Source organism: Dendronephthya gigantea, unplaced genomic scaffold, assembly GCF_004324835.1.
Source record: "Dendronephthya gigantea isolate DGI-Jeju-01 unplaced genomic scaffold, DenGig_1.0 000068F, whole genome shotgun sequence".
Taxonomy (NCBI): Eukaryota; Metazoa; Cnidaria; class Anthozoa; order Malacalcyonacea; family Nephtheidae; genus Dendronephthya; species Dendronephthya gigantea.
Genome location: NW_021163078.1, coordinates 458,451 through 484,072, shown reverse-complemented (window position 1 = coordinate 484,072; position 25,622 = coordinate 458,451). Strand labels below are relative to the sequence as shown.

At 35.8% G+C, this 25,622-nt stretch overlaps 4 protein-coding genes across 4 annotated transcripts; 3 read left to right on the top strand and 1 right to left on the bottom strand.

Annotated features, from left to right (window-relative positions):
* The first annotated feature begins 857 nt into the window (after positions 1–857).
* On the top strand, positions 858–2,396 carry LOC114531111 (uncharacterized protein RT0683-like). The gene is made up of 2 exons (XM_028552759.1): positions 858–1,730; positions 2,309–2,396. Exon 1 carries the CDS (start codon positions 1,000–1,002, stop codon positions 1,717–1,719), a length of 720 nt encoding a protein of 239 aa, XP_028408560.1. The 5' UTR covers positions 858–999; the 3' UTR covers positions 1,720–1,730; positions 2,309–2,396.
* A 108-nt stretch (positions 2,397–2,504) lies between these two features.
* LOC114531112 lies at positions 2,505–4,321 on the bottom strand. Its single transcript, XM_028552761.1, has 2 exons — positions 4,218–4,321; positions 2,505–3,253 (listed from the first exon to the last, which is right to left on the bottom strand). The coding sequence occupies exons 1-2, from the start codon at positions 4,279–4,281 to the stop codon at positions 2,745–2,747; spliced, it is 573 nt and encodes a 190-aa protein (XP_028408562.1). The 5' UTR covers positions 4,282–4,321; the 3' UTR covers positions 2,505–2,744.
* Positions 4,322–5,489: 1,168 nt separating this feature from the next.
* LOC114531119 (FAS-associated factor 2-like) lies at positions 5,490–16,175 on the top strand. The gene is made up of 13 exons (XM_028552768.1): positions 5,490–5,563; positions 6,456–6,616; positions 7,269–7,317; positions 7,764–7,848; positions 8,100–8,129; positions 9,793–9,979; positions 10,468–10,559; positions 11,358–11,447; positions 11,682–11,769; positions 12,194–12,275; positions 12,535–12,624; positions 13,285–13,428; positions 14,466–16,175. Exons 1-13 carry the CDS (start codon positions 5,495–5,497, stop codon positions 14,652–14,654), a joined length of 1,356 nt encoding a protein of 451 aa, XP_028408569.1. The 5' UTR covers positions 5,490–5,494; the 3' UTR covers positions 14,655–16,175.
* A 1,287-nt stretch (positions 16,176–17,462) lies between these two features.
* LOC114531103 (transcriptional activator protein Pur-beta-like) lies at positions 17,463–25,422 on the top strand. Its single transcript, XM_028552748.1, has 10 exons — positions 17,463–17,562; positions 17,662–17,789; positions 19,022–19,124; positions 20,791–20,823; positions 21,267–21,291; positions 22,144–22,216; positions 22,388–22,508; positions 22,683–22,792; positions 23,112–23,181; positions 24,107–25,422. The coding sequence occupies exons 1-10, from the start codon at positions 17,487–17,489 to the stop codon at positions 24,166–24,168; spliced, it is 801 nt and encodes a 266-aa protein (XP_028408549.1). The 5' UTR covers positions 17,463–17,486; the 3' UTR covers positions 24,169–25,422.
* Positions 25,423–25,622: the final 200 nt, after the last annotated feature.

Below are 25,622 nucleotides of genomic sequence, written 5' to 3'. Positions count from 1 at the left end.
TCCCCAGTCAAAGCCAATCGTCAGTTCATCCAGTGAGTTGTCAGCTGAGGTAATCATTGACAAATACAGTCATGTGCAAAAACAGGTAAGACTCGCTGAATATCACTTACTGAATATTCTAGCGAATTTTTTTTTTCGTTAACAATGTAACCCCTCCTTCGCGATGGCTATTGTGTAAGCATTAAAACGAGTTAGCGGGAGTCGGGCATACGTGGTTTAGGAGTCCGGAAGTACGGAAAGTAAAGAAGAAAAGAAGCGTCTTAAAGCAATAGATACCTTTGCCTCAAAATCGTTGAAGCAAAAGTGAGAACCATTGAACACTTGCTTTTTAAAATTATAAAACTTACAAAAGGCTCGCTACTTTCCATATAATTTCTCTTTTATTATGTACACTTTCAAATATTGCTAATATGGATATAATTCTCACGCTTCCTGTAAAGTAAAAACAAAAATCGCGAAAAGACATGAAATCTTGAGATTCAATATAAGATTCAAACCATAATTCAGACAATCGAGATCGTAAACTGATTTTCAAAATCAGTTTACGATCTCGATTGTCTGAATTATCAGATTTTCCACTTAGAAACAAAGTTATCTTTAGACAAATTGAACATGTAATACTTTACTACACACATATAAAACACACTGCTTTGTTTACAACAGATAAAAGGAAAAGAAACATGCTTTCTCTAGATTCGCTTTAGGTGGCAGCTATTCCTCTGTAGCTTGGGTGTACATCTCCCCAATAAGGAAAGTCGTGCTACCTGTCATGCCCCTGATGAGAGGCAGGTTTTATAACCTTAGAAACCTTGAGAGGCCCGCTGACCTCTGATCATTGTAAATGATACTATAAACAATAAAGCGCAAATTATAATGTCAACAAAATGAAATATTTTGGTTAAATAATGCTGATTTCTACAGTCAAATCTGCTCTTTTTAATTCTCACATTCATGGTGAAAGAGGAAGAAAATAATACGTTGTAATTGATCGTTGTAGCCATGTTTTTGTTAAGAAAATTAGCGAAAATTTGCCGCTCGAGGCGACGTAAACGGTATTGGGTAACTTGGATTGGTATTCTTTTGGGTGTATTATTTTTAAGCTTTCAGATACAGCATCCGATGTATTTTCGTAAATTTCGTAATGTAAAGATGTCTAGAGCGTGTAGTTCACGAGAAATACTGGAGGAATTAGTCTATTTGACGAGGGATGTACATGAGATCTTATCCGGATTGAATTTGACAGATTTCTTGCTCTATGGCTCCCATTGGGGGGCAATTCGTGTTGGGGGCCCACTTCCATGGGATGATGACGTCGACCTAGGGGTAGTTGCTGATGCCAGCTACCTTTCATTAACAGAAGATGAATTTATCGAAGAATTTACAAGCCGTGGGTTAACTGTACTCAACCATATGACACAAAAAACATCAATTAAAATCACCCGTGGTATTGCTAATGTTGATGTTATTGTTTATTATGATTACAATGGCCTCATGAAGCGCAAAGGCTGGGAGCCATTTTTAATTCCTGTACATTATCGGTTACACCACAGCTTTCCCTCATGGGTTGTTGAAACTCCCCCGGGCCTGCCAAAGATGAAGTTTGGGAACTTCAATATGAGTGTTCCACGTGGTGGACGTGAAATTATGAAGTATTTGTATCGTTACAATTGGTGGCAAGATTTTGAGTCAGAAGGAGATTGTGAAATTATAGAGTGGTAGTTAGTAGCTAGGTAATATATGTGTTCTTAATTAAACAGCCAGGCACAGTAGATAGGTCTGGCAGGAGTGGCACAAGTTTAAATGCAACTGAAACATGGATATTTAATTTGATCATGCAAATGGATTTGGCATGTTTCAATTCTTTGCCTTCTGCCTGCAATTATTTTATCAGCTTTAGATCTTTCTTGTTTGATTTAATCCAAATAACCATCACATAATTCTATGTTTTCCAAAAATTTGAAAACATAGGTTTATTCCTGGTTATATCTGACCCTAATATGTTTCTTTGCAGCATAATTGAAAAATTGTCACCAAAAACTGGTTTTGTACCTTAAACATGACCATAACATAAAATTTATTCCAATTATCCCAACCCTGACCCTGCTTTCATTACTCATCAAAAGCTTTAATAAAATATGTAAAATTTACATGCAAAGTCTACTGTTGAAAAGTCCTATGAACTTTGCATAGTTCCATATATTAACAATACAGTGCTGCACAATTGGTTAGTATTAGGTATTAGTAAACATCAAGGGCAAATAAACCAACCCTAACCATAACTAACTTTGTTTTCTTTTCTTCTTCACAGGAAAATAATTATTGAAATTTGAAATCAATTGCAAATGAATTTGGGAATAAATCATATGAAGCTTGGAGGGACAATGGACAAATAAATGTGGGCCATAATCATGACAATTTTTAACACAATGTTTACTATGTGAATGCAAGTAAATATAATCCAGGTATTATGGTGAATTATAATACATTGACGGAAATTTATTATATAGAGTCTATAGACCTTTTTTTAAAAAAATCTCTTGGTGTTATGACAAAATTTTGGGTAAAAGCGTGTTTCAGATTAGGCAATGCACCAGTTTACCAATTACGGACATGCTTTGTCAACAAATTACAGGCTGGTCATATGACATACTTCATGGTAAATTGTTGCACCAACCAATTCCACAATGCATTACTAGGTTTACCATTGATAACACAATTTATACTGTGGTCTTCTGATTCTGTGGTCAGAATTTGGAAGTTTTAGCTAAACCAATTATGTTTCTTGATTGTCTCGAGTATTTGCCAATTTTTTCCTCGTTATTTCTCAGCATCACACCTTTCACCTCACACAGACTCCCATTCTTTTCTAACCCCTCCTTTCCGAACATTTTCTCCCTTTGATTATCCACCAAACTGCCATCATTCCATATTTCCCTCTTCCGCACCCCTCTACCATCAACCGATGACAATTTCGTGTTAAGAAATTTCGAACGCTGCATTCTTTTCATTTCATCGTCCACACAACTGCTTAAACAATTATTTTCAAATTTTTCGTGTGCCTCCAATTTTTCATCACTTAGCTTGGTTTGCCAGTCGTTTGCTTGAACAGGTTCTCTGTGTAAATATGTATTTTCACTGAGGCAGAGTGTGGAATCTTTCACTTTTATTAGATACTGTTTCTGTGGCGTGGTTGGCCCGAAAACCTTTGTGAATGATTTCCTTTCATCTGCACTTGTTGGTACAAACTCGCCACCTATACGGCATATGAAAAAAATCACTCCATCATATTTGGTGCATGAGCTCAAACCGATATTCTGATGCCTAGGTGACGTCGTTTATCGGTAGTATGTCATGGGGGGAAAGTTTCCAAGCATCCCAAATAGACGTCATACGCGGAATACCTAATGTAACACGAGCCAAGTTTGATTGGCTCATTAGTTTCCTGGAGCCAATTAAACTTCGCGTAACATCAGGCTTTCCGTGTTGGACGTCATTATGAGAAAAGCCTAGTGTGTAGGCAAAAGCTCCGTTTACATTATTGGCAGTTTTGGCACAGGTCCGTGGCCGGCTATTGTATTGTTGGTAGCCTGTTGGTGGCAAGTACCAAGTTCAGTGTACTCAGGCTATTACTTTAATATTGAAATACGAGAAAACAGCAAGCGATGATTTGTTCAATATTTCTAACGTCAGCAACAGATCCGGAAACTATGTTTATGTTGTTTTATTGTTGTTTAAGTCTGACATCATTCAACTACACTGGATGTATCCCATACAGCCTGCAGTAAAATTTATGTTCACTGTTGTTTATGTTATTTTCGAAACTTGTCAACTCCTGGCAATGTACATTAATGCTCTACCGTACGTGTCATTTTCATTAGTTTGTAGGTTTTCTTTGGCCTAAAGTCTACTCGATCGTTAGAAGAAATTTGGAAATTTGTTTCTATTATATATCCTGAGACAATTCATCTAGGCGAAGAATGGAAGCCGCGTTTAACAACGCAATATTTGATTTAAAACATTTTTTCCATGTCAAAGAGAACCGAAAATTGTAACAATGGAAACTTTGCCTCAAATTTCTCACTCAAATTTACTTAGTTTGTCATATAGAATAATATGCCAATGAAAACAAAACTCGCGAGCATTGAGGTAATTCTCAAACCTCATTTAGCTAATTCTCGTGTGTGCAAAAATCGCAAGTGTAAACGAGCCTTATTTACCTGATAGCGGGCTCTTGCTGATCCATTCAGCAGTTCTTAAGCATTTTTGTAAACTGCTATCCATCGTGAATTCATATGTATACTAACGTACTGTTCTTTAAGTGAATTAAAGCTCATTTTTATCGGTAAGAACCATTTCTTATGGAGGGCTTGACTATAGTGTTTACTGTTACTATAGGAATTTCGCCTTTTCCCACCTGTTTGTCGGTGGAGTGTTTTCCAAACAATCTTAAATGTACCTAATGTTTACGTTCTGCCTATCCAATCACTCACCTGAAATGTCAAAATTTTCCTTATTATTGCGAGAACGCCTTGTATTTTATGGTTCACCGATATTCCTTAAGCAATTGCGCGCAGGATTTTCAGAGAAATTCGTGGTAATGTTGATGAAGGCGTGGGTGATCAGATGGAGAGGACATCGAAATGTCTGTACAATTATATAGTGGTGATCAAAAGTCTGAGTCCACTCGATAATTTTTCTTATATTACGATAATTTACAATAAATGATATCTTGTGAGTTGGAGATCGGATATGTTGATCTGAACTTGCGTATTTTATGATAGTAACGTCTCCGATAGATATCTCGATAATTCTCATGGTATTTAAGTTGAATAAGAGATGCGTATTCTTTTTGTTGACCAAAGATGGCAAAGAGAGGGTCAACAATGATGGGGTGTCTCAAAAAATTGCGAGAAATTTAGATGAGGTTATATGTGTCGAACTAAAAGTTGGAAACGTTTTGTGAATCAAGTTCGTATTCAATTAAATGAAAATCTGCGAGACCAAGGGCTACTCCTGCAAAGGAAAATGGAAAGAAAGTAGAACGAAAACCAGTGGAACGTCCTTAATCAATGGTGGAATAGAGTTGAACCAGTCGGATATAACACAAATTTGCCCTGTTATTTTCACACTAATACTTTAAATGATCTCTTTTACGTTTCAAAACAGCTTTGACTTTTGTTGGATACACGGCTGAACTAGTTTTGTCAGCATTACTGATTCAATTCTATTCCACGATTGATTAAGGACAGTCCATGGGACTGTTTTTTAAAATGATTATAATCCAACCACTTTTTGTTATAACAACAGTAAACTAATTCTTGCAAAGTTTTTTTGTGTGGGAAAAATCAGATTTAAAATCGGAAAAATAGTATATAACATCTACGGAAGTCACGTTTGCCGTCACAAATCATTCTGAGAGATGGAAACGAGTGAACGAGTGATGAAGGTGTGAAAGGAAGTCTGGTACTATTAACTGTACACAAGGAAATTAAAGATGGCCGCTGATGATGAAAGTGACAATGAATTAACTTCAGAAGAAGAAAGACTTGTGCTTGAATTTCAGGTTAGTTTGTTTTAATCTGTTAAGGTAGAGGAGAACGGTTGGATTTAGTCTACTCGAAAAGTTAAATTAACCCAGCTATTTGTTTTACAAGTGAGATTTATTTTGAGATTAATTTTATAAACAATTTTGCCTTATTTTGGCGCCTGGCTGAGTCTGGCTCTTGGCTTTTAGCCTGTTAAAAGCCACATGAAACAGTAAACTTTGTGAAATCAAATGGATTTAGAAGTAACCTTAAAGTTGTTTAAATTTAAAAGCACGCTAGGTCGAACTGTCGCATTAAGCAATGCAGTAATATATGAACAATTCCATGAGAATTAAATTATATTCTTAGTTTTATTTGGCCTATTAAACCGCCATAATGAAAACTAATTTAATATTTTCACTTTTATAAAGTGTAAAGTGAAAAGTAATTTCACTATTGTCATTGAATTTGTATTTTGCATTGGACATATGGAAGTTTAATTTTTATATCAATGTAGTTGATATATTCTCTAAACTAGATCCGTTCCAATATAACCAGGGAGCAGCATGGCAGCATCTTCAAACAACTTAGCATCAAATTAGTGGTATAACAACTTGCTTAAATAGACAAAAACACTTCTCAACGTTTCGACTTGAGGGCATTTGTCAGGAAAGTTAATGTGACTAATGAGAAGTGTTTTTGTCTATTTTAGGCAGTTGTTATACCACATTTGATTCTTAATCTAGGTATAATATATAGCAGTGTACTATCTACAAGTGGCAACAACCTACAACAATCCACCAATAGTTACATCAAACCTGTAATTATCAAACATTGAAGAAATAGATCCCAGTATCGCATTTGTGAGCCATTTCGTTGCATTTTCGTAAACCTTTGTACAATATAACACTACAATGTACATATTCTTAGGCCATTACTGGTAAAGAAGATTTTGAAGAATGTAAACAACTCCTGGCTCAACATCGTTGGGATCTGCAGATAGCAGTACAGGATGCATTGAACCTTGCTGAAGGCAGGGTGGATGTTTATCAAGACGAGCAAAGAGATGCTTCCACTGATAGTGATGTAGAGTATGTTGATTTTTTTTTATATGTTGGGATAATTTTCTTTTCCTGCCCTTTGCATTTAAATTGTCACTCTGACAAATAAAGATAGCCGCCCATATGGCAAATGTTGCACAAAAGTGCTTCAGAAAGGTGTAAAACTAAAACACTTGTTGCACATCTTGATTATATGATTCTGTCATATTTTTTATATATTCCCCTAGAGCATTATCCTACCAGAAAACATTTGGGGCCAGTTGTTCAAGCTAGCTTATACCAGCACAAACTCCAGGTTATATGTTAATCCTCTGGTTGATTTATGTGCTTTGCTGTTCCTTTTAAAACATTACAAAACAAAACTTTTAATTATTTAAAAAATATATGGGAAAGCATATTGAATTTTATAGAGAAGCAATTAGAAGAACTGTTGTAAAGATTTAATGTGTTAACCTGGCTTTTGAACAACCGTCTCCTGGTCATTTGCTTATTTAACTAAAATACTAACTTTAAGATTTGTTCCTTCGCTTGTTTGACGTTTTTGTTACACTTTACTTTTTCAGTAGAAAAAATATTTGAAACAAATAGATCTACCACTAAAAATGAATATGCTCCCAAGCTCTAGGAATTGGGTTGTGACTTGTGCCTATGGCTAGACTCTTACAAAATGCCTTGTTTTTAGGCTAATTGAAGATGAGCCTCCAGGCCCAATTAGGGAACCTGAACCAATGGTAAATATATTTTGTGAAGAAATATATCTTAATCTATTACTTTGCATTAAGATGTAAGGAATGGTTATTTAGACTGTTTGTTAAGAAATATGCGTTTTATGGGTGTTAATCAGCACCATCTTCTTTGCTAAAAACAATATCAACGAATTGCCCGGTTGAAAAACGTCAAAACACATCTAAGTTTTTGGTATGTATGTATGTTTTTACGAGTTTTTTTCTGATCTGTGTTTACAAGTTGTTTGTGATTATTTTTATGGTGTAATATTTCATGCACAAGTTTTTTCAGGCTAATCAAGTGAACTAATCATGTCAGCTTGTGACAAACTGTCCAAATATGATCACTGTTTATTTGCATTTGTTTTTTGGTGATGTTCGAACTCTTTGGCATCTTAGTTGCATTACAATGTAGATTATGTTGCTAAATATTCCACTGAATATTCATTTAGGGATTGTCAAACTGGATTTTATCATTGGTTGCATTTCCTTTTACATTCACATTATCAGTGATAACGGACCTCTACAGATATATAGGTATGTCAAATGGTACTACCTGAAATAATCTAAATAAAAAAGTTTTCTTAATTTTTTGACAAAAGGTCCTGAAACTAGGGTAAGAATGACCTTTGCTTTAGAAAATACCAGTTAAATCTTGTTTTAAGTTATTTAAACTGTAGTCAATACTGCAATATGGTGCCCTTATTTGAATTTTCTAAAACCTTCTCTTTACCTTGCAATATATTTCTCTGCTAAGTCAATATATTTTTAATGATTTTATTGTGTAGTTGATCTTGTTGGACGTTCTATTTTCGGAGGTAAGTACGTTTTGTAAAGTTATAAAGTAGAATCAATTCTGTTTTTTCTATCACCCACCAGTTCCCAAGTGGAGGTGCCTGGTGATGTGAAGCATCATGTTAGGCTTTAAATTGTAGTTCGAAACGTGATAATGGACGACTTGCGCTTTGGACTAATTTCTTACCTCGACGATAAAATGGACATTTTCTGAAAGAGCTTACTAAAATTACTAAAACTGCCAAGTGTGGCTGCAAATTGTTGTAAATTACGGAAAATATAGCCATGCGAAGTTGTCGATTTTTGTATACTTTTGTATTACGGCCCGAAGTTTGTAACTAATTTACGCAGTTACACATTTCCCCCCGTAATACAAAGTATACAAAATATGCCAACTTCGCATGGTTGTATTTTCCGTATTTTGCAAAATTTTCGAGCCAAACTTTGCATTTGCACTAATTTAAGTAAGATCTTTCTAGCCGTGATGATTTATTTTCTTCTAGTACAACTTTGATCAAGTCGTCCATTCTATAGGTTTAATTAGCTAAAGTCTTAATTTCGAGTTTCCATACACAACTTATTTCAAGCCAGGGACAGTTGAGAAAGATTAGTCAACTATCGGTCTTCCGGCATGAATCGAACCTACGCTTATGCGATGTCGGTACAGTGTTCTTGCCACTGACAATTGGTCATGAAAATGGTCATGTCTATCCTATATAGCTACATCGTCAAATGGTCATGTCTATCGTATATACATGGTCAAATGGTCATGTCTATCGTATATAGCTACATGGTCAAATGGTCATGTCTATCGTATATAGCTACATAGTCAAATGGTCATATCTATCGTATATAGCTACATGGTCAAATGGTCATGTCTATCGTATATACATGGTCAAATGGTCATGTCTATCGTATATAGCTACATGGTCAAATGGTCATGTCTATCGTATATAGCTACATGGTCAAATAGTCATGTCTATCGTATATACATGGTCAAATGGTCATGTCTATCGTATATAGCTACATGGTCAAATGGTCATGTCTATCGTATATAGCTACATGGTCAAATGGTCATGTCTATCGTATATATATAGCTACATAGTCAAATGGTCATGTCTATCGTATATAGCTACATAGTCAAATGGTCATATCTATCGTATATAGCTACATGGTCAAATGGTCATTTCTATCGTATATATATAAGACGCTGTTACACGGCGCAATTTTTCTTGTAAGTGTAAAAAACGTCCATGGATTGTAATAAACACAAATATTTCTAAGTTGCCAGATTCGTATCAACATAGTCTCTTGAAAGACAAATATAGCTGTCCTATCTTCTAGCGCACCACAAAGGCTCCTATTTTTCGCTTCCTATCCTTCCTTATCCTTCGCTTATTACTATTTTATCATTTTCTCTGAACGCAAGGGAAACTGGATGACAAAATAATAAGCAAAGGATAATAGAGGGACTGCGAGCAGTCTTATCAACACATTGGCCGCCATATTAGTTTGATATTAGTTTGACTCAACGTAAAACCTGCCCAAAATTTGTAACCTGCCCTAAATTAACACGTCTAATGACGATGACTATGCAGACCTAAATGTTTTTGGATGCATTTCATGAAAGCAGGAACGGGTTGACATTTTTCATGACCATTATTCTGAATACGTTTCTTGTTCCAGCCGATACAACTCCACTAGAAGATGTACTGAAATTTAAAGAAGAATTTGAAACCAAATATGGAAGGATTCATCCTACATTTTACCAAGGCAGTTATAGTCAGGCTATTGAGGACGCAAAAAGGGAGCTGAGATTTCTCTTAGTATATCTTCACTCCTCAGAACATAAAGATACTGAACAGTTTTGTAGGTAAGCCAGTACAAAAGTTTGAGGGTTTATTTTGGGGTCAAGTCGTCCCGGACTACCATTGGACCTGTGTGCAAAAGTTATTTTGTATAAGGAAATGATAACATCACATCTCGTCTAGATGCTATATTTGAGTCCATTCATATAGAGTTTTGGAAATCGCGGAAAAAGAAAAAGTGAAATATTAAAATGCAATTTGTGTTAGAATGCGGAGTAACCTTTAATTGGGAGGAAAAACAACTTCTCTTCCATACGGCTATTGCATGGTCAAGACTCAAGCGAACGTGCCTTCGGATTGTCTCAGTGCGGTGTTAATGTCGTTTTCCTATAGTTGAGGGAAATCAAACCGCAAGTTGATCTCTCACAAACATCCACGAATAGTATTTGTGGTAAAAAGGATTAGAGTGCGGCCTGCTATAGGATTTCTTGTTTTTATTACTGTAGGAAACTATTGTTGTAAGTCTATTCAATAAATTAAATTATGTTGATAGAACAACTTTGACCAACCAAGCATTTCAGGACTACATAAATGGCAACATGCTATTTTGGGCAGCTGATGTTCAGAGTCGCGAGGGATATAGGGGTACGTTATGGAATATAGATAATATAGATAATATACCACCTATTAACCGAATTTGAGGTCCGTACAAGAAAAATATCAGACCGAGGTCTTGACAGTACGGACCGAGCGATAGCGAGGTCCGTACATAAAAGACCGAGGTCTGATATTTTTCCAGTACGGATCGAACGTATTCGGTTGATAAGGGATTTATTATATGGCATACAGTATTTAGTTTATTTATTTATACAATGCGCTGCAGCATTCTTGCCGGCTCTTTCGCCAGCCAGTCGCCAAGCAAGCACTGAAGTGGCTTCCAAAACTTTGTTTTTAACTCGTTAAATAAGAATGATACAGTACTATAAACAAAAATCAAAGATGAATAAATGTAATATTCGCATGTACCAAATAATGCTCTTCTTCGTCCATTCTCCGTCGATATTTTTCGTGTCAAAAATAAAAGTGCAAGCTTGTTTATGTTCAAAAATATGAGAGTTGGACCGTTACTACGGCAACGCCAACGGTCTAATACTGGGGGGTTCCAGACCAGCAAAGAACCAATCAGCGCACGCCATTTTAGTCACGAGACCGCGTGCCATATAATAAAGTATAATAATACAGTATATATATAGCTATATACAGTTTGTCACAATCACAGCCTGCAATTGGAATCACGTTTACACATATTATAAACCACCACCAATCTTTCTTTCTGTACGACAGATATTATTCAGGTTTCAAGATGATCCATGCGTATGCACGAGGTCTACATTTGTCATCCAACATTCCCCTGATAATATACAATTTTTGTGTCTTATTCAGTGTCCTGGGCTCTTAGAGAAACCACGTATCCGTTTATGGCTCTGGTTTGTTTACGTGACAATAGAATGATGGTCGTAGGCAGATTACAAGGTGAACATTTGCTAATGCTTTTATATAAGTTTCCTACCTGGAAGATTTGTTGGAATTGGAAAATGTAAATTCAGTTTGCAAATACCATCCATTTAATTTCTGAATTCGTTTTCCCTTCCCCATCATGCGACTGAATTCGCGGAAGCTTGAGCGTAGAGAAGACGGAAGGCAGAAATCTTGGAAGTTGGCAGATTTGATAGTAATGGTTTTGTATTTTTCATCTTTACCATGCAGGTGCTATGGATGTAGATAGTTGTATGGCGAGACTAGCTCAGCTGATAAACGACAATGAAGCGGCATTAGTTGCAGCAAGAGCTGAACGGTAAAGTTGTTTCTCATTGGACAATTTCCATTTTTTCGTTTGTGACAGACAATGTTTTGGACAATTTCCATTTTTCCATTCTTCCCTCCCGGACTTTGGGAAATGAAGCAGTAGATTCACATGCATGAAAAATTATTTTGAATTTTGAAAAAATACGGAAATGCAAAGGTCGTGAAGCTAGTATGGCATGATTTGCAAGCCTCACTTTTATGCTAAGCGTATTTTGATGCTCTTTGTCGGTTGAAATAAAGAAAAAAATTGACGCATATTAAAACGTTTGGCCGCCATCTATAAAGATGAAAGAAAGACATCTAGTTTTCAAGCAACCTCGTCCTCAGTCTCTTCATTACCTCCGGTGAAGACTCTGGGTACGAGGTTGGTTTTCATGTTATGTTTTTATTCCAACATTGTCTTCGTTTTTCAGAGCGGAGAGGAGCTTTAATCAAACACTACGAGCAGAGCAGGATGCTGCGTATTTAGAGTCACTAAGAGCTGATCAAGAAAAGGTATAAATTATTATACACAAGCTAGCTCAGAGTGTTGTATACACTATCTATAGAAATACAAAACTTGTACGTTTCGTGGGGAAAGTTTTCCAACATAATGAAATGCTCTATTAGTTCTAAAATTACATCCAATATTGCGAGTGTAAACGGGCATTAAACTGTTCTGCCCACATGCCGGTTCAGTCAGGGTAACTCTACTGCTTATGCATGTGTTACACGTTGTCTAATGCAGTATGTGCCGCTTATTTCGCTCTTGTAGGATAGACGGAAAAATATAGAGGCCGAAACCAAACGTCTCGAAGAGGAAAGAAAAAGAGACAAGGAAGAGTCAATACAAAATAAAATTAAGGTAAAACAACACTTTGGCTCAATATATTCATATATGTACAAATATATAAATATCAACTAGAATTGCGAATTGTAAGTGAAATGTTGCGAGTGAATACTCGTAGTGTCTTTATCTTACCCCAGTCATTGCTTGGGTAGTCTTCATGATAGTAAAGGCAATATTGCGTGCCAAAAATTTGATCTTGTTTATATTATGATAAACGTATACATGCAATATTTCATCGCGGTTATGCTGATGAGAATTCTCTCCCGAGTTGAGATCGCACATCAGTTACATAAGTGCGAATATGAAGCATCACGCATTTGCATAGGATGACACCGCTGTTTTATGGTACGTGTGCTCAAAAATGACAGATTTCCATAAACCATAAAGTTAACGAATGCAGTACAATCACGTTATCAATATTTCCGTATTCACATTATTTCCAGCTGACAACATTTCTGACAACGTGTAAACCTCCACTGATCTGTTAAAGTAAAAAACCACTGAAAAAATTCTTACCCAAATTACCCATTCTTTTCTATCGACTCTCCGGATGTTCATTTATTCTGACTTCGTGTTTGTTTTGTGGTGGTGGTATATAGATCCTTACACTACTACCCTACTGTCCCTACACGTATAAAAATGTTTGATTACCAATTGGTTTTCACTTTTTTCTAGGAAATAGCCCGAAAAAGAGAAGAAGTTTCATCATCTCTCCCAATTGAACCAGAAAGTAATCATCCAGACGCTGTTGGAATCGTTGTACGTTTACCACACGGGGAAAGAATGGATAGACGCTTCCTCAAAACGGATAGCTTACAGGTAGGCTTTTTTAAACAGCACCAATGGATGATTTAAGATCCACAACGAAGCTCCTGCCATTCCTCTTTGATTTTCAAAGCCCGTGCATATAAACTAGTTTCAAAACAGGATTCCACAAGAGGTTTTTATTTTTTTATAGCAACGTTTTGAACAGTTTTACTGTCCGTCTTCAGGCTACAACTTGTTAAATGTTGACGTGTACATATTTTAGTTTGAAAATAAGCTTACGTATAAATATCGTGTAATTAGATGTACACGTCAATATTTAACAAGTTCATTGCTACTCTGAGTCGCCAACCGGGCAAGCTGAAAAATTAGCTTGACCACGGTGGGAATCAAACCCGCGACCTTTGTCTTTGCATTATCACTATTTAACAAGTTCACAGAATAGACATTATACTAGAAGTTTCACTCTTTGTATTTTGCTAAGTTTTCGTATCCGAAATTTTTCAGAAGCGCACGCGTCATTCTACGCAATTTTACGCCATCCTGGTGTGTGCAGGAACGTTGTACCCCCATGAAAAAGTTCCTGCACACACCAGGATTGCGTGAGCAAGACACAAATTGGATACTAAGCGCCATTATGCTTGCGTGTGTTTCCGTATTCGGCTTGCGTTAGGTGGCGTCACGCTCTCAAAAAATTTCGACGCCAAATGCAAAGAGTGAGGCTTCTGGTATAATGTCTATTTTGTGACAAGTTGTAGCCTGAAGACACAAACTAAAGATCATTCTTCCTCTGTGCTGAAGACGGACAGTTAAGCTGTTCGAAACGTTGGTAAAATAAAAACCTGAATCCTGTTTTGAAACTAAATTAAATTGTGTAATTAAAAAAATTATGTTTACATGGAAATGAAGAGATTTTTGAAGGAATTTAGATTGCATCAAGTTGTTGTATATTAAATTGTGGACCATGGCAAGGAAGTGACTGGTCCTGATAAACATTCCAGCGTAATCTTCTCTTCTCTTTAGATATGTTATAACTTGTATATAGCTGGGATGATTACTCATTGAATTTCTTTTTTTTCTTTACGTTACAGTCACTGTATGATTACGTTTTCTGCAATGAACAATGTCCTCATAAATTCAAACTGGTCTCGCACTTTCCACGTAAAGTTTTTGAACTTGCTGAAAATAGCGACGCCACGTTAGATGACGTAGGTCTGTCTACGTCAGCAACGCTATACGTCCACGACCTTACAGAGGAGAATAGCAGCGAAGAGGACTGAGTAGAGAAGGTATGAGGCTGATAGCTGTGAGAACTAAACTACAATGAAATCACGATCTCGTAAAAATCCACGAAATCATGGGCTTGGTATTCATTACTGGAATACAGGAATAATGTTGTTGGTCGATGGTGCTGTGGGATATGCGAAGTTGCAACCGCATCCAACCACCTTTCTGTTCGGTTTTAGGTTTTAGTACTTAATTTTTAGTTTGAATGGCCCGATTTATACTAGAGACGTTTAAAAGAACTACCCATTGAAATTTGTCTAAACGAACTATGCGGATATTAGTCTAGACGAACTATGCGGATATTAGTCTAGACGAACTATGCGGATATTAGTCTAGACGAACTATGCGGATAATTCGTGTTGACGGATGATCCGTCTGTTTGCTCGTGTTTTTATTTATACACAGACAAACTAGAAGGCGAACTGTCTTTTGCTTGCTTGGGCAAGACGGATGATCCGTCCCTAGTATAAACATAGGTAGCCCAACAATCGTATACGCGATCCTATTGGTCATGCAGCTTTGATCGTTTTGTGATGACGAATAGGATCGCGTATACGAGTTTTGAAACTGATGTTTTTGCACGGCAACAGGCATCTCGCATCGGGACACGACAAATTTTTCGCATATTTTCATTTTTTAATCGCGTTTCATTGCAAAAAAACGACGTACAAATTTAGTAAAACTACCCTACACTTAGGGGCTGTTATTTTTTGGCGTATTTTATTGAATAGATGTTAATATTTTGATCATATTTAAACGATGTATATTGAAAATAAAATATTCTTGCCAACCTTAGGTAATTATATACTATATATACGTGATCCGAGTGACGTACGTAATGCAGCGCGCGGTCAAAATGTATTGAGACTGGCAAGAGTGTCTTGTTTCATCAAAAACCTACCTATGGTATAAATGATAAATCGTGCCAATAATGAGATGCTTGGAGTTGTGCTACTCATTCTTAAATAAATACTAGCATATGACTAATGTTGTGATTTTGTTGCTTGGGAAAACTTGCATGTTGAAGTTAGTACCTCTGGCTTGAAACAGATCGGAAACAGCAGATCGGGAGGATAAGGTTCCGATATTGTTCTATGTGGTTTTTCGGACGAGTTGCAGCAAAATTTTCCGCCTAACAAGGCCTTTACGTAGTCACAAGAGGTAAAAATAAAATTTACAATTATTATTAATAAAGTGCTATTCGCTATACGTAGATAAAAGGTATTAATAAAGGAACGGTTTTTCGTTCGCTTTTAAAACCTGCAGAGTAAGGGACCGTTGGTAAGATATCTCTCTTAATGACCCCATCGAAGTTCTGCACGCTTAATACCGAGGTATGACTTATAAGTTATATCAGAGAGATCAGGGGAACCAGTCTATTCGCAAACTTTAAGGCATCAGTTAACAATAAATAACTTTTATTTAAACTTTGGCTGAAAATAACATACAAACTGTTTCTACTTATTAAAATTGTGCGTTGGTGAACACTTGAATACAGTCAGTTGGCGAACTGACTGAAACACCAGAAAATCGCTGGAAACGTAGCACTTTTTATGATTCTGTGGACACGGTCTTGAATTCATTAAAGAATCGGTTTGAGAAAAACCTACCTTTGCTCCAAGCTTTTTCGTTGTTCTCTCCAAGCCGTTTCCCACAACTTGTGAGGAATTTCAAAACCGCACATGATCTTCAAGCGTCCCTCAGCATTTTTTGTGTAACGTACAATATAGATGCGTTTAGATGTGCTGACGAATTGTGCAATTTCGCTCGTTTTTTTTAAAAATTCGACTTTTCAACTGTCTGCCAGCAAGAAAATGATGATGAGAAACAAAAGAAGAAATAAGTTCCATCTTTCTCTGAAGTTCTTTCACTTCTTTGTAACCCAGATTATAGTTTGGTTGATGCGTATCCAACTCTCTGTCGCGTTTATGCTATTTCTGTGGCCATCCCAGTCAGCTCGTCGACTGCAGAGCGTTCGTTCTCTGCACTCAAGAGGGTGAAGACTCGCATACTCTCATCAATGGTTCAGGAGAGACTTGAATCGTTGCATCGTTCAATGTCAATTGAGCGTAAAATTTTGCTCAAATGCAATAAAGAACATCTCATAAACTTGTACGCAGGGCTTTCTCCCGAACTGTCAAATGCTCTACTTTGACTTGAATTTGGTTGTCTTTTAAAACTGTACACGTGATATTATGTTTAATTTGCAGCTATAGCGTATACTTCTATAATTCTATTTCTATACGTTATTAGGAATTTGACCTGGAACAAAATTACGAATTGTCTCATTATCAGTATATCTGATAGCAAAAATTGTATTATAGCAGCCAAAGCCACATAAGGCAATAGCATATGAAGAAGAGATTTGACACAAAATACTGAACATAGAACTGTTCGGGTCAGTCCGGTGTGAGCGACTTCAACTGTCCCTGGTTTGAATTTGAAGTGTGTATAATTCCACTCGAAATTAAGACCCTTTATTAAAAGAGCTTGAAGCTGAAAAGAGCGTACCAAAATTAGTAAAAATGTAAAATTTGTTTGCGAAATGTCGTAAAATTTGCAAATATAGCCTTGCAAAGTTTGCAAATTTGTATACTTTTGTTCCGACATTCGAGCCGAAAATGGTAAAATTTTATTAAGTTTTTTTTATAGCCGTGTCGTCGTCTCGTTGCTCGCTGCGTCTGTGAGAGCAACGGCATCACACGAAAGGATCAACCCATATGCTAATATAATCTCAAGGATCAGTATTTATGCGAATTTGGGCTAGAAGATTATGAGCATGCGCAATTGGAAGGCTTTTCGCCGGAGAAGGCTGTAGTGGCAAGATGGCCGAAGATGGCGAACGAATAATGCAAGACGATTTAGGCTCCCAGGATGGGAAGGGGGACGCTAGAAGCGACGGTGTGCTATTTATTTGGACTTTAACATCCAATCTACTTTTAAAAGTGCTTTACCACGTTGCGCGACCTTTATTTTCTTATATATTTGAATTTTTTTCAGACGCCGGTCGCTTCTCTGGTTACAGCGACAACAAAGAGTTATCGTCAAAATCGCTTAAAATCCAAAACAAAGTGTATTATATGGACGTAAAGGAAAACCGGCGAGGTCGTTTTTTGAAAATAACGGAGGTAGATCGTTCAGCTATTGCCTTGTACATCGATTTTAGTCTAAATTAACTCCACAACTTTGCATCGAAATCTATAAGTTACAAAGGTTAAATATTTACCGTGTATAAGTATATATAAATGCATTCAAAGTGTTGACCTAGAGTCTTTTTAAGATATCTTTAACCACGACAAATCGCTTGGAAATCAAACATTCCATATTAAGCTTTCGTATTTGTGGAATTTCTACAATTTCTTTTGCAAACATTAAAGGTAATGTACTTTGAGAACTTAAATATTGCAAAGCGTTTCGAGTGGCGATGAAATGATTATTAATTGTAATAATACAATGTATAGCGTATAGTCGGTGTTATGGTTTGAAATATAGACTATAAATATGAAACTGAATTTAAAAAAATCTCTTATCAAGTAGACTAAGTACAAATTATATGGAAAGTTTGAAAACGATCGTATAATACTATTGCTGCCATTATCTTGTGATTAAAGGTCGAAAATCAAAACGGAGTGTGAGAAATTTTACTACTTATGTAGATATATTTTTTAATCAATTTCTACGTGCACCGTAGAAAGCAGGCTATGATATCAAATTTCAGTTGTGATTTAGCTTTACTTTTACAAAATATTGCTCTTTTATAAATGCAGTATCTCTTTGTCATATTGCACAATGATGAACCTTATCAATTATTTACACTGACATTGTATGTTTATATGGACGTGTTAAAAGTCATTGTCCAACTGGCCTGTGTTGATAAAATCTTTTTTGATTTAAGTGTATTTATCACAGGTGTAATACAGCGAAGATTCAATTTTCTTTGCTAACCTGTTTAGCTTGCTAACCAAATTACTTCCCAAAATTTACTGATAAAATTGTAGAGAATGTTCTATAGGTAATTGAAACCAGATTGCATATTTTAATGGTTGATTACCAAGAATGGTGGACAACTATGGCTTTCAGAATTGTTTTAACCTGGCAGTTACTATTGGAATGTAGCTTGTAGTGTGTGAATCTGTATATGTGTGCATTTAGTGGATTTTCTATAATTTGCATGTAAAGCATTTTTAAGTCGCTTGATTGCATTTAATAATTATTGTCATGATACAGACATAATACAACAAAGACAGTTGTAGGTGAAGTTTGCTTGCTGTGTAACAATTAAATATTGCAGAAACAAAAACTGAAATACCCTTTGTTTAGGCTGAAATTTGAATTATATATATGAAAAACTTTACTATAGATACCACCAAACCGGATGAAAAATCGTTTAATGATTCCCATGTCATTTGTTCCTGAAATGAAAGACAAGATGACTGACTTTGCTGAATTTTATGCCTCACTTGGTAAGTGCTATATTCCTTTGAGGGCTTGTATTATCTGACGTATTACCCCTAGATTGTATTTAGAGATGAGAGTCTGACTTTAGAACCTCAAAGTTACAGGTAGATAAATTAGACTGGAAAAAACCTGACTGACTGACACCAAACATACAGTGAATCCCCTGACTGTACAGTATCTCTCTTGATTTCTCTTACAGTACTTTTGGGGCCAGTTGTTCAAAAGCCAGTTAGCTTAACCCTAGGTTAACACAAATTTTTACATAAGTTTTTTTAATTGCTCGGTTATGCAGTTGAACATGTTTTCCCATGAATATTTTGTGCATTAATAGAACTCCTATTTTGCAAAATGAAATTTAACATGGGGTTAGCTCGCTAATTTACTGTAGCTTTGAACAACCGGCCCCCAAAGTCCTATTCCCCTGACTATCTCTTTGACTACTTCTAGCTATTCTGCTGACTATGCCTCTAACTATATCTCCAACTATATATTTGTCTATACCAGGGCCTTTTTTAAGAAATTTCGAGTGGGTGGGCCATTGGCAAAAAAGGGCTTCCCCACTAGCGGAAAGAAGTAGGAATGTCGATTATGGCCGAAAGCTAGGGGGCACCCAGGAGATTTTTGAAATCAGTATAGTCAAGAAACGCCATTTCCTATATTCTGAGCCTTCAAATTTATTCTAAAAACTGTATTTGTATCTCAGAAAAAAATATGGAAAACGCACAAAAAATACAAAGTTAACTTACGTCTTACCAAAAGTAATATCAAAGGTACAACATGTGTGTCAATATCAACAGGGAGTAATGAAGTGTATATTTGACAGTTTAGTGTATTTTCCAGTCTGAAGAATATTTTCTTTAAACTGGATAATCTCTGTACACTCAAATATCCATGTATATTTGTAAAGGTAAAGATGCATTTGAAATATTGTACATTACAACAGAAAAATGATTGATCATTGATGAATCTATTTGTCTATTTAAGCCGTTTTCATGCTCGACTGTCTCGACAAATAACATTCGTCGAATTACATTCAACAAAGTTTGGGTTACAGAATACAAGAGTGCTAATAGTAATACACTGTCGCAGAGCTAAATTATTCAATATTCTTCATTTTTGTTAAAAAGGGGATTTTCACTGGGGGGGCCAAAATAGTGAACTGGGGGGGCCAACATGGAGGGTGGGGGGGCCTTGGCCCCCCCAGTATATATGTTAAAAAAGGCCCTGGTCTATACGATGAACAAGTCACATGAATTCCCAAGTCAAGTCAATAGACCTTTTTGATAATTACAGGTTATATGCAAAGATGCAAAACATTCCTGAACACATTGATGAAAAAAATTTTTCATTTTGACAAATTAGTGTAGAAATAAGCCATAAGACAAGAATGAGGCTCCCAGTCTTTGCTGTTAGTCTCATCCTGGTATTATGGCCTATTTCCACATTTTGGTCAAAATTGAAAACTCTTTTTTGATACAAAAAAGATGTTTTGCATCTTTGCATGTTGCTTGTGAGAGTAAAACTTACAATCCATCTCATGGTGTTTTTCATTTTAAAATAATATTATTGTGACATACAGTAATTATCGGAAAGGTCTATTTATTGCTACTTGTAAATGCTGCAACCATGCTTAGTCTCCAATATGAAGGGTGATTTTGTCTTTAAATATAGATCCTTCTGGGGAAAATGCTGGAAATGATGACGGTAATGCTCACAAACTTTTAAATGCTTTCTAAATCAGGTTGCTCTTGTTTCATACCATACCATACCATATCTTACCATACCATATCTTACCATACCATCCATATCTTACCATACCATACCATACTATACCATACTATAACATACTGTATCACACAATTTAAACTAAGAGGTCTGGTAAAATGTAATTAGCCTTTCTCATAATGATGACTGACTAATATTTTCAGGGCTGTTTTCAATTTACCTAAACCTAGGTTTTAACAATTGCAATTCAGAGAATAAATTTCACTAAAAATTTGAAGAGTTACTGCCATTTCTAGTATTAACATCAAAGGCGTAAAATCAAAATGTAACCTAGAGTAGGGGCCATATTCTTTATCGTGAGGATTCAAAGGCTAATTGATAAATTGTGGTGAATTCAAACTAACACTGGTTCCTTTTTTCAGATCAGCCAGGAAAACCACTTAAAAGGTAAAAAAATGCACAATAGTGATTTAATATGAGCTCTTATTACATGCTAGACAGAATAAAAAACACTTTCAAGAGGCAGCAACTCGATAATTCAGCGTATGTTTAGATGGCACCGGATTGCTATTGGAACTAGTCAAATTTCGTGAATATCAAAAGGAAAAAAAGCTGAATAATGTCTGAGACTTGAATAGATATACCAAATCTCAAAAATATGGAAACCCAGGGACATAGTTCCCAGAATATTTTTTGATTTTGCAGAACATTTTCCTAAAATTATTTGAACAGTTTGAAATAACTCTGGTGAACTGATCTCTCTGGTGATTATTGCATGGTACTAATTGGTAGTTGGTAGTACTCACGATAATTGGTAGTACTCATGATATTTATATTATACAAAGGCCCAGTCTATAGTCATCGCAGTTCGATGATACGTCAGCTAGGGTAAATAATGCATGTAACTGATTTAAGGCAAAGTTAGTCTTTATTAATTGTTTGCACTATTTCTATGTACATATGTAGTCTTATGAGTTATGTGAATAGTCTGTGGGTAGTCTGTGATCATAGGTGAAAAAATCATTATCCTGGAATTTAAAATGGAACTCCGATACGTATCTACTTTAACAGCAATTATATTTCCCAAAAAAAAAACTATTCTAGATCAATAACAGATCTTTTAATTTTCAGTGCATGTTAACTGTTAAAGGTCTTAAAAGCAAATTAGTTTATAAGTCTTGAAATAATGCATGAAATCTTGCGGACGTTATGCCAAAAATGTTTATCCTACATTTTCGAAATATTCCACTGAATATAGAGTGCAGTAAAAACACCATAAAATGTTGCTTTTTATTTCAGTGATCAAATGAATCGCAACAACAGACGTTATCATTTCGACCTGAAACAGAACAAACGTGGATATTTTCTCAAAGTGAGTTTCTACGATATTTAGCAATATTAGGAAAAAGTATTATTTACAGGGAATCTGTTTTACAGCTGTATTTTTTAGACATTTTTTTCCTCGTTAATGCATTTTAGCATTTGATTTAAGTTCTTTCTGATTAGTTCGTGTAAATAATTTAACGAAAATCTGTGGTTATAGGTTGTCCAGCCTGTCTGGACCTCCAGTCAAAATAGCAACAGACTGGCCATTCCTGCGCAAGGAATTGCGGATATAAGAAATTCCCTCGCTGAAATAGTCGATGAATTTGGAATAGATGAAGGTATGGAAACTTCAGTATACTTAATGACGTATATCCTTTATTAGAATTCCAATTTATTGATGATAGAAAAACTATTAAATATTAGTAATAAACGTCATATTGGTACATTCAGAATCACTCTAGACTGCGAGATATGTTGCTAGAGCCTACAAGATTATTAGTTTTCAATTCTAGACGAAGACGAGTTGAACCTGCCCGAAGCAAAGGAAGTTCGTGTTGAACAGAAGAGATTCTATTTTGATGTTGGAAATAACAACCGTGGTGTGTTCTTAAGACTTTCAGAGGTATGAGAGGTGCCATAAAGTCGCCAGTAAAGAGGTGCCGTAATGTTCTGTAAATCACTCCAGAATACACTTTTGATATACGCCAATTGAAACTTTGAATTTTCGACATGTTTCTGAAGTTATCATAAAATAGTTTTTTAGGATAGTAAACAACCAACGTGGGTCATAGTAAGCGTTGAATTGTAATAGTTTTTTTCTCAATATGCGGAGAGGCAGCTATGAAACGCTATTTTCACGATAGTTTGGCTTCCCTTTTATACTTTGTACACCAGTTGTATAGACACATATCATTTAAATACTCTCGTATTTTTGTTTAAAGGTAACTAATAATTACCGATGCTGCGTTACGATCCCGCGTCGAGGCTGGGAAAGAATGAGAGACACCCTCAGTAAGTAAAAATTACTTCAATTTACGAACGTAGCAATACGCGTCGGCAGTTTTCTCTGCTTCGTGGGAATAAGCGGTAGCCTTCTATCCCATCTCGGTCTCACTGTACGGAGGACGTGAACGTCAAAGATGCCACGGAGATATATGGAGATGTCACGCCATTTATTCGCCATCTTCACGTATAAAATCTGTATAAAATCTCAATCACGTTGCACACGTACGATCACATCACATAATATAGTTTAGATCAGGCCTTTCCAGATTGCCTCTACAGTTTTTAGGGCATGACAAATTAAACACCAATCCTTTTGGGGGGACAACGCTTCTTGCCGTCTCTTGCTGTTACCTTTTGACAGGGTAACATCGTGTGGACAATTGTCACAGCAAATTACGGTAGTAAATTATGGACACAATACGAAAATATGCTCCACACAGTAAAAAATCGTTTTCATAATGAGAAAAATAGATTTCTTGTTTTTAGAAAAATATATCTTATATTAAGAAAAGACAAGAAATTTTTTAGCACTCCTTTTCTAGAAATAAGAAATTATAATGTCTGAATTAGATAAAATTACACCTGAAATAAGAAAATATTTTTTTACATATAAGAAAAAAAATCTTATTTCAAGAAAAACATCCTTGTTTTGAGAATAAATTTCTTCAAATTAGACAATTTTGACTATTAAAAATAGCTGAAAATCCTTAGTATTAATGTATGCTTTTATATAAGTAATAATATACATGGATAATTTACCTACAAAAGTTTAAAATACATCTTATATGACTTTAACATGCTGATACAAGCTAAACCGATGTCCTGTGGCACTTGAGTGTCTTTGAAAGTTATAACTTGCAGGACTGTTGATTCTACCTACATATGTTCGATCTATGAAAAATGTTTACCATTTGTTTGCTCTCTGTGACAGATGAATTATGTGATAAACTACCCGAAGACGAGGAACACAGACACGGTGAAGACCACGACTAAATGGAAGAATTTGTTGTGTTAATGAATGAGTTGGCTGGGGCCCTTATTGGTTTGTTTATTGTGGGCTGTTAGACATGTTACCGACGTTTAGTTTGAGTGTGAGTTCACTGGGATAGGAATATTTAATGGTTCTTTTCAGGTCTTACCCTCAATGATTTGGAATTTGCGGCACTATAAATTTGATAAAAAATTTTTGGTATTATAGTTGAGGGTCCATTTTGTTGCACATAATAAAAATTTTATCTTTCCTTTTTTTAAGACCTTATCCATAGTCTAGAGGCATAATTTAGTTTTTGGATTAACCTTTGTCATATCCAATGACTTCGAGACTTCTTGCATGTGGTCGCAGAACTTGATGAAACTGTCGAATATTTCAAATTATATCGCTAGCATTCGATTGAAATATTCTCTCTGACAAGCTTTTCGTGGCCTTCTAACGATTGGTAAAAGATTCATCCAATCGATTTATAACTTAAAAAAAACCCCCGCTGAAGTCCACAATACAAGGATTTGATCTCACACTCGATCTAAATCGTCGCATAACTGTGCCGGTTCGGCAATCTGAGGGAAAGGTTTCCCTTGTTTCTCTCCTTTGACCAGTTTGGTGTATTGATGTATTCGAACGGTGTTGATTATGTTAGATCATAGTTAACCAAGGTATGGTCTGCAAAAAGCTTTTCTATTGAATCATCATCTCTAACTAACACTGAGGACTTACATTTAAATTGATTTTATACCATTTCGGGGATGATACAGTTGACAGTATAGGTAAAAGTGTGAGCCTAAAGAACTACGAGATGTAGCCTGAAATCCTTGGCTTTGAGCTTCTGACATGCAATATGTAGGTTTTTCGGAAGACGTCCTCGACCATCGGTGCGACCAAAGTTAGATGTGGTTGTAAATGGAGAACTATGTAGATGAAAATGGTATTGAAAAGGATTACTGAAATGCACGTTTGGCATGATCACTGAAGACAGTGAAAACACTTTGCAGATCACACTTTGATTGATTATGATTAGAATAAGATGGGTTGCGTAATATTCAGGATATTAATAACGTGTTTTTATTCACACGCTGTTTTATTGATTTTCTGCATCAACTAGAACAGTATTTTAACTTTCAATTCAATATAATATTATTACAGTAATGTAGGTTAAACAGCTCTTTGTGGAGCAAAGGCAAAAATTCATTCACCAATAAAAATATTTCTGTCTGTTTGAGTAATATTAAAATAAATGTGCAAAAAATCATAAATGTTCGTCTGACCATTCCGTCCACTGTAAATCTGGCTGTGTTACGCCAACACCAAAATGGCGTAGAAATTTTGTTCTCATCTGATCGGTAAGTTTGTTTACATTGTGAAATAAGTGAATGACCTAATAAACTATTAATAGCCTTTCACCCCAACTTGCAATGCTCTCCCGAGTTTTAATGTTTTTCTGATTGAAATTATT

Excerpts from the sequence above, each read along its gene's own strand:
- LOC114531111 (XM_028552759.1), top strand. The coding sequence starts at position 1,000 with ATGTTTTTGTTAAGAAAATTAGCGAAAATTTGCCGCTCGAGGCGACGT.
- LOC114531112 (XM_028552761.1), bottom strand. The coding sequence starts at position 4,281 with ATGGATAGCAGTTTACAAAAATGCTTAAGAACTGCTGAATGGATCAGC. Across the intron at positions 3,254-4,217 it reads CAGCAAGAGCCCGCTATCAG|GTGGCGAGTTTGTACCAACA; the intron begins GTAAATAAGGCT and ends TATGCCGTATAG.
- LOC114531119 (XM_028552768.1), top strand. The coding sequence starts at position 5,495 with ATGGCCGCTGATGATGAAAGTGACAATGAATTAACTTCAGAAGAAGAA. Across the intron at positions 7,849-8,099 it reads GGACCTCTACAGATATATAG|TTGATCTTGTTGGACGTTCT; the intron begins GTATGTCAAATG and ends TTTATTGTGTAG. Across the intron at positions 8,130-9,792 it reads TGGACGTTCTATTTTCGGAG|CCGATACAACTCCACTAGAA; the intron begins GTAAGTACGTTT and ends TTCTTGTTCCAG.
- LOC114531103 (XM_028552748.1), top strand. The coding sequence starts at position 17,487 with ATGGCCGAAGATGGCGAACGAATAATGCAAGACGATTTAGGCTCCCAG. Across the intron at positions 17,790-19,021 it reads GTTTTTTGAAAATAACGGAG|ATACCACCAAACCGGATGAA; the intron begins GTAGATCGTTCA and ends ACTTTACTATAG. Across the intron at positions 22,509-22,682 it reads TGAATTTGGAATAGATGAAG|ACGAAGACGAGTTGAACCTG; the intron begins GTATGGAAACTT and ends TTTCAATTCTAG.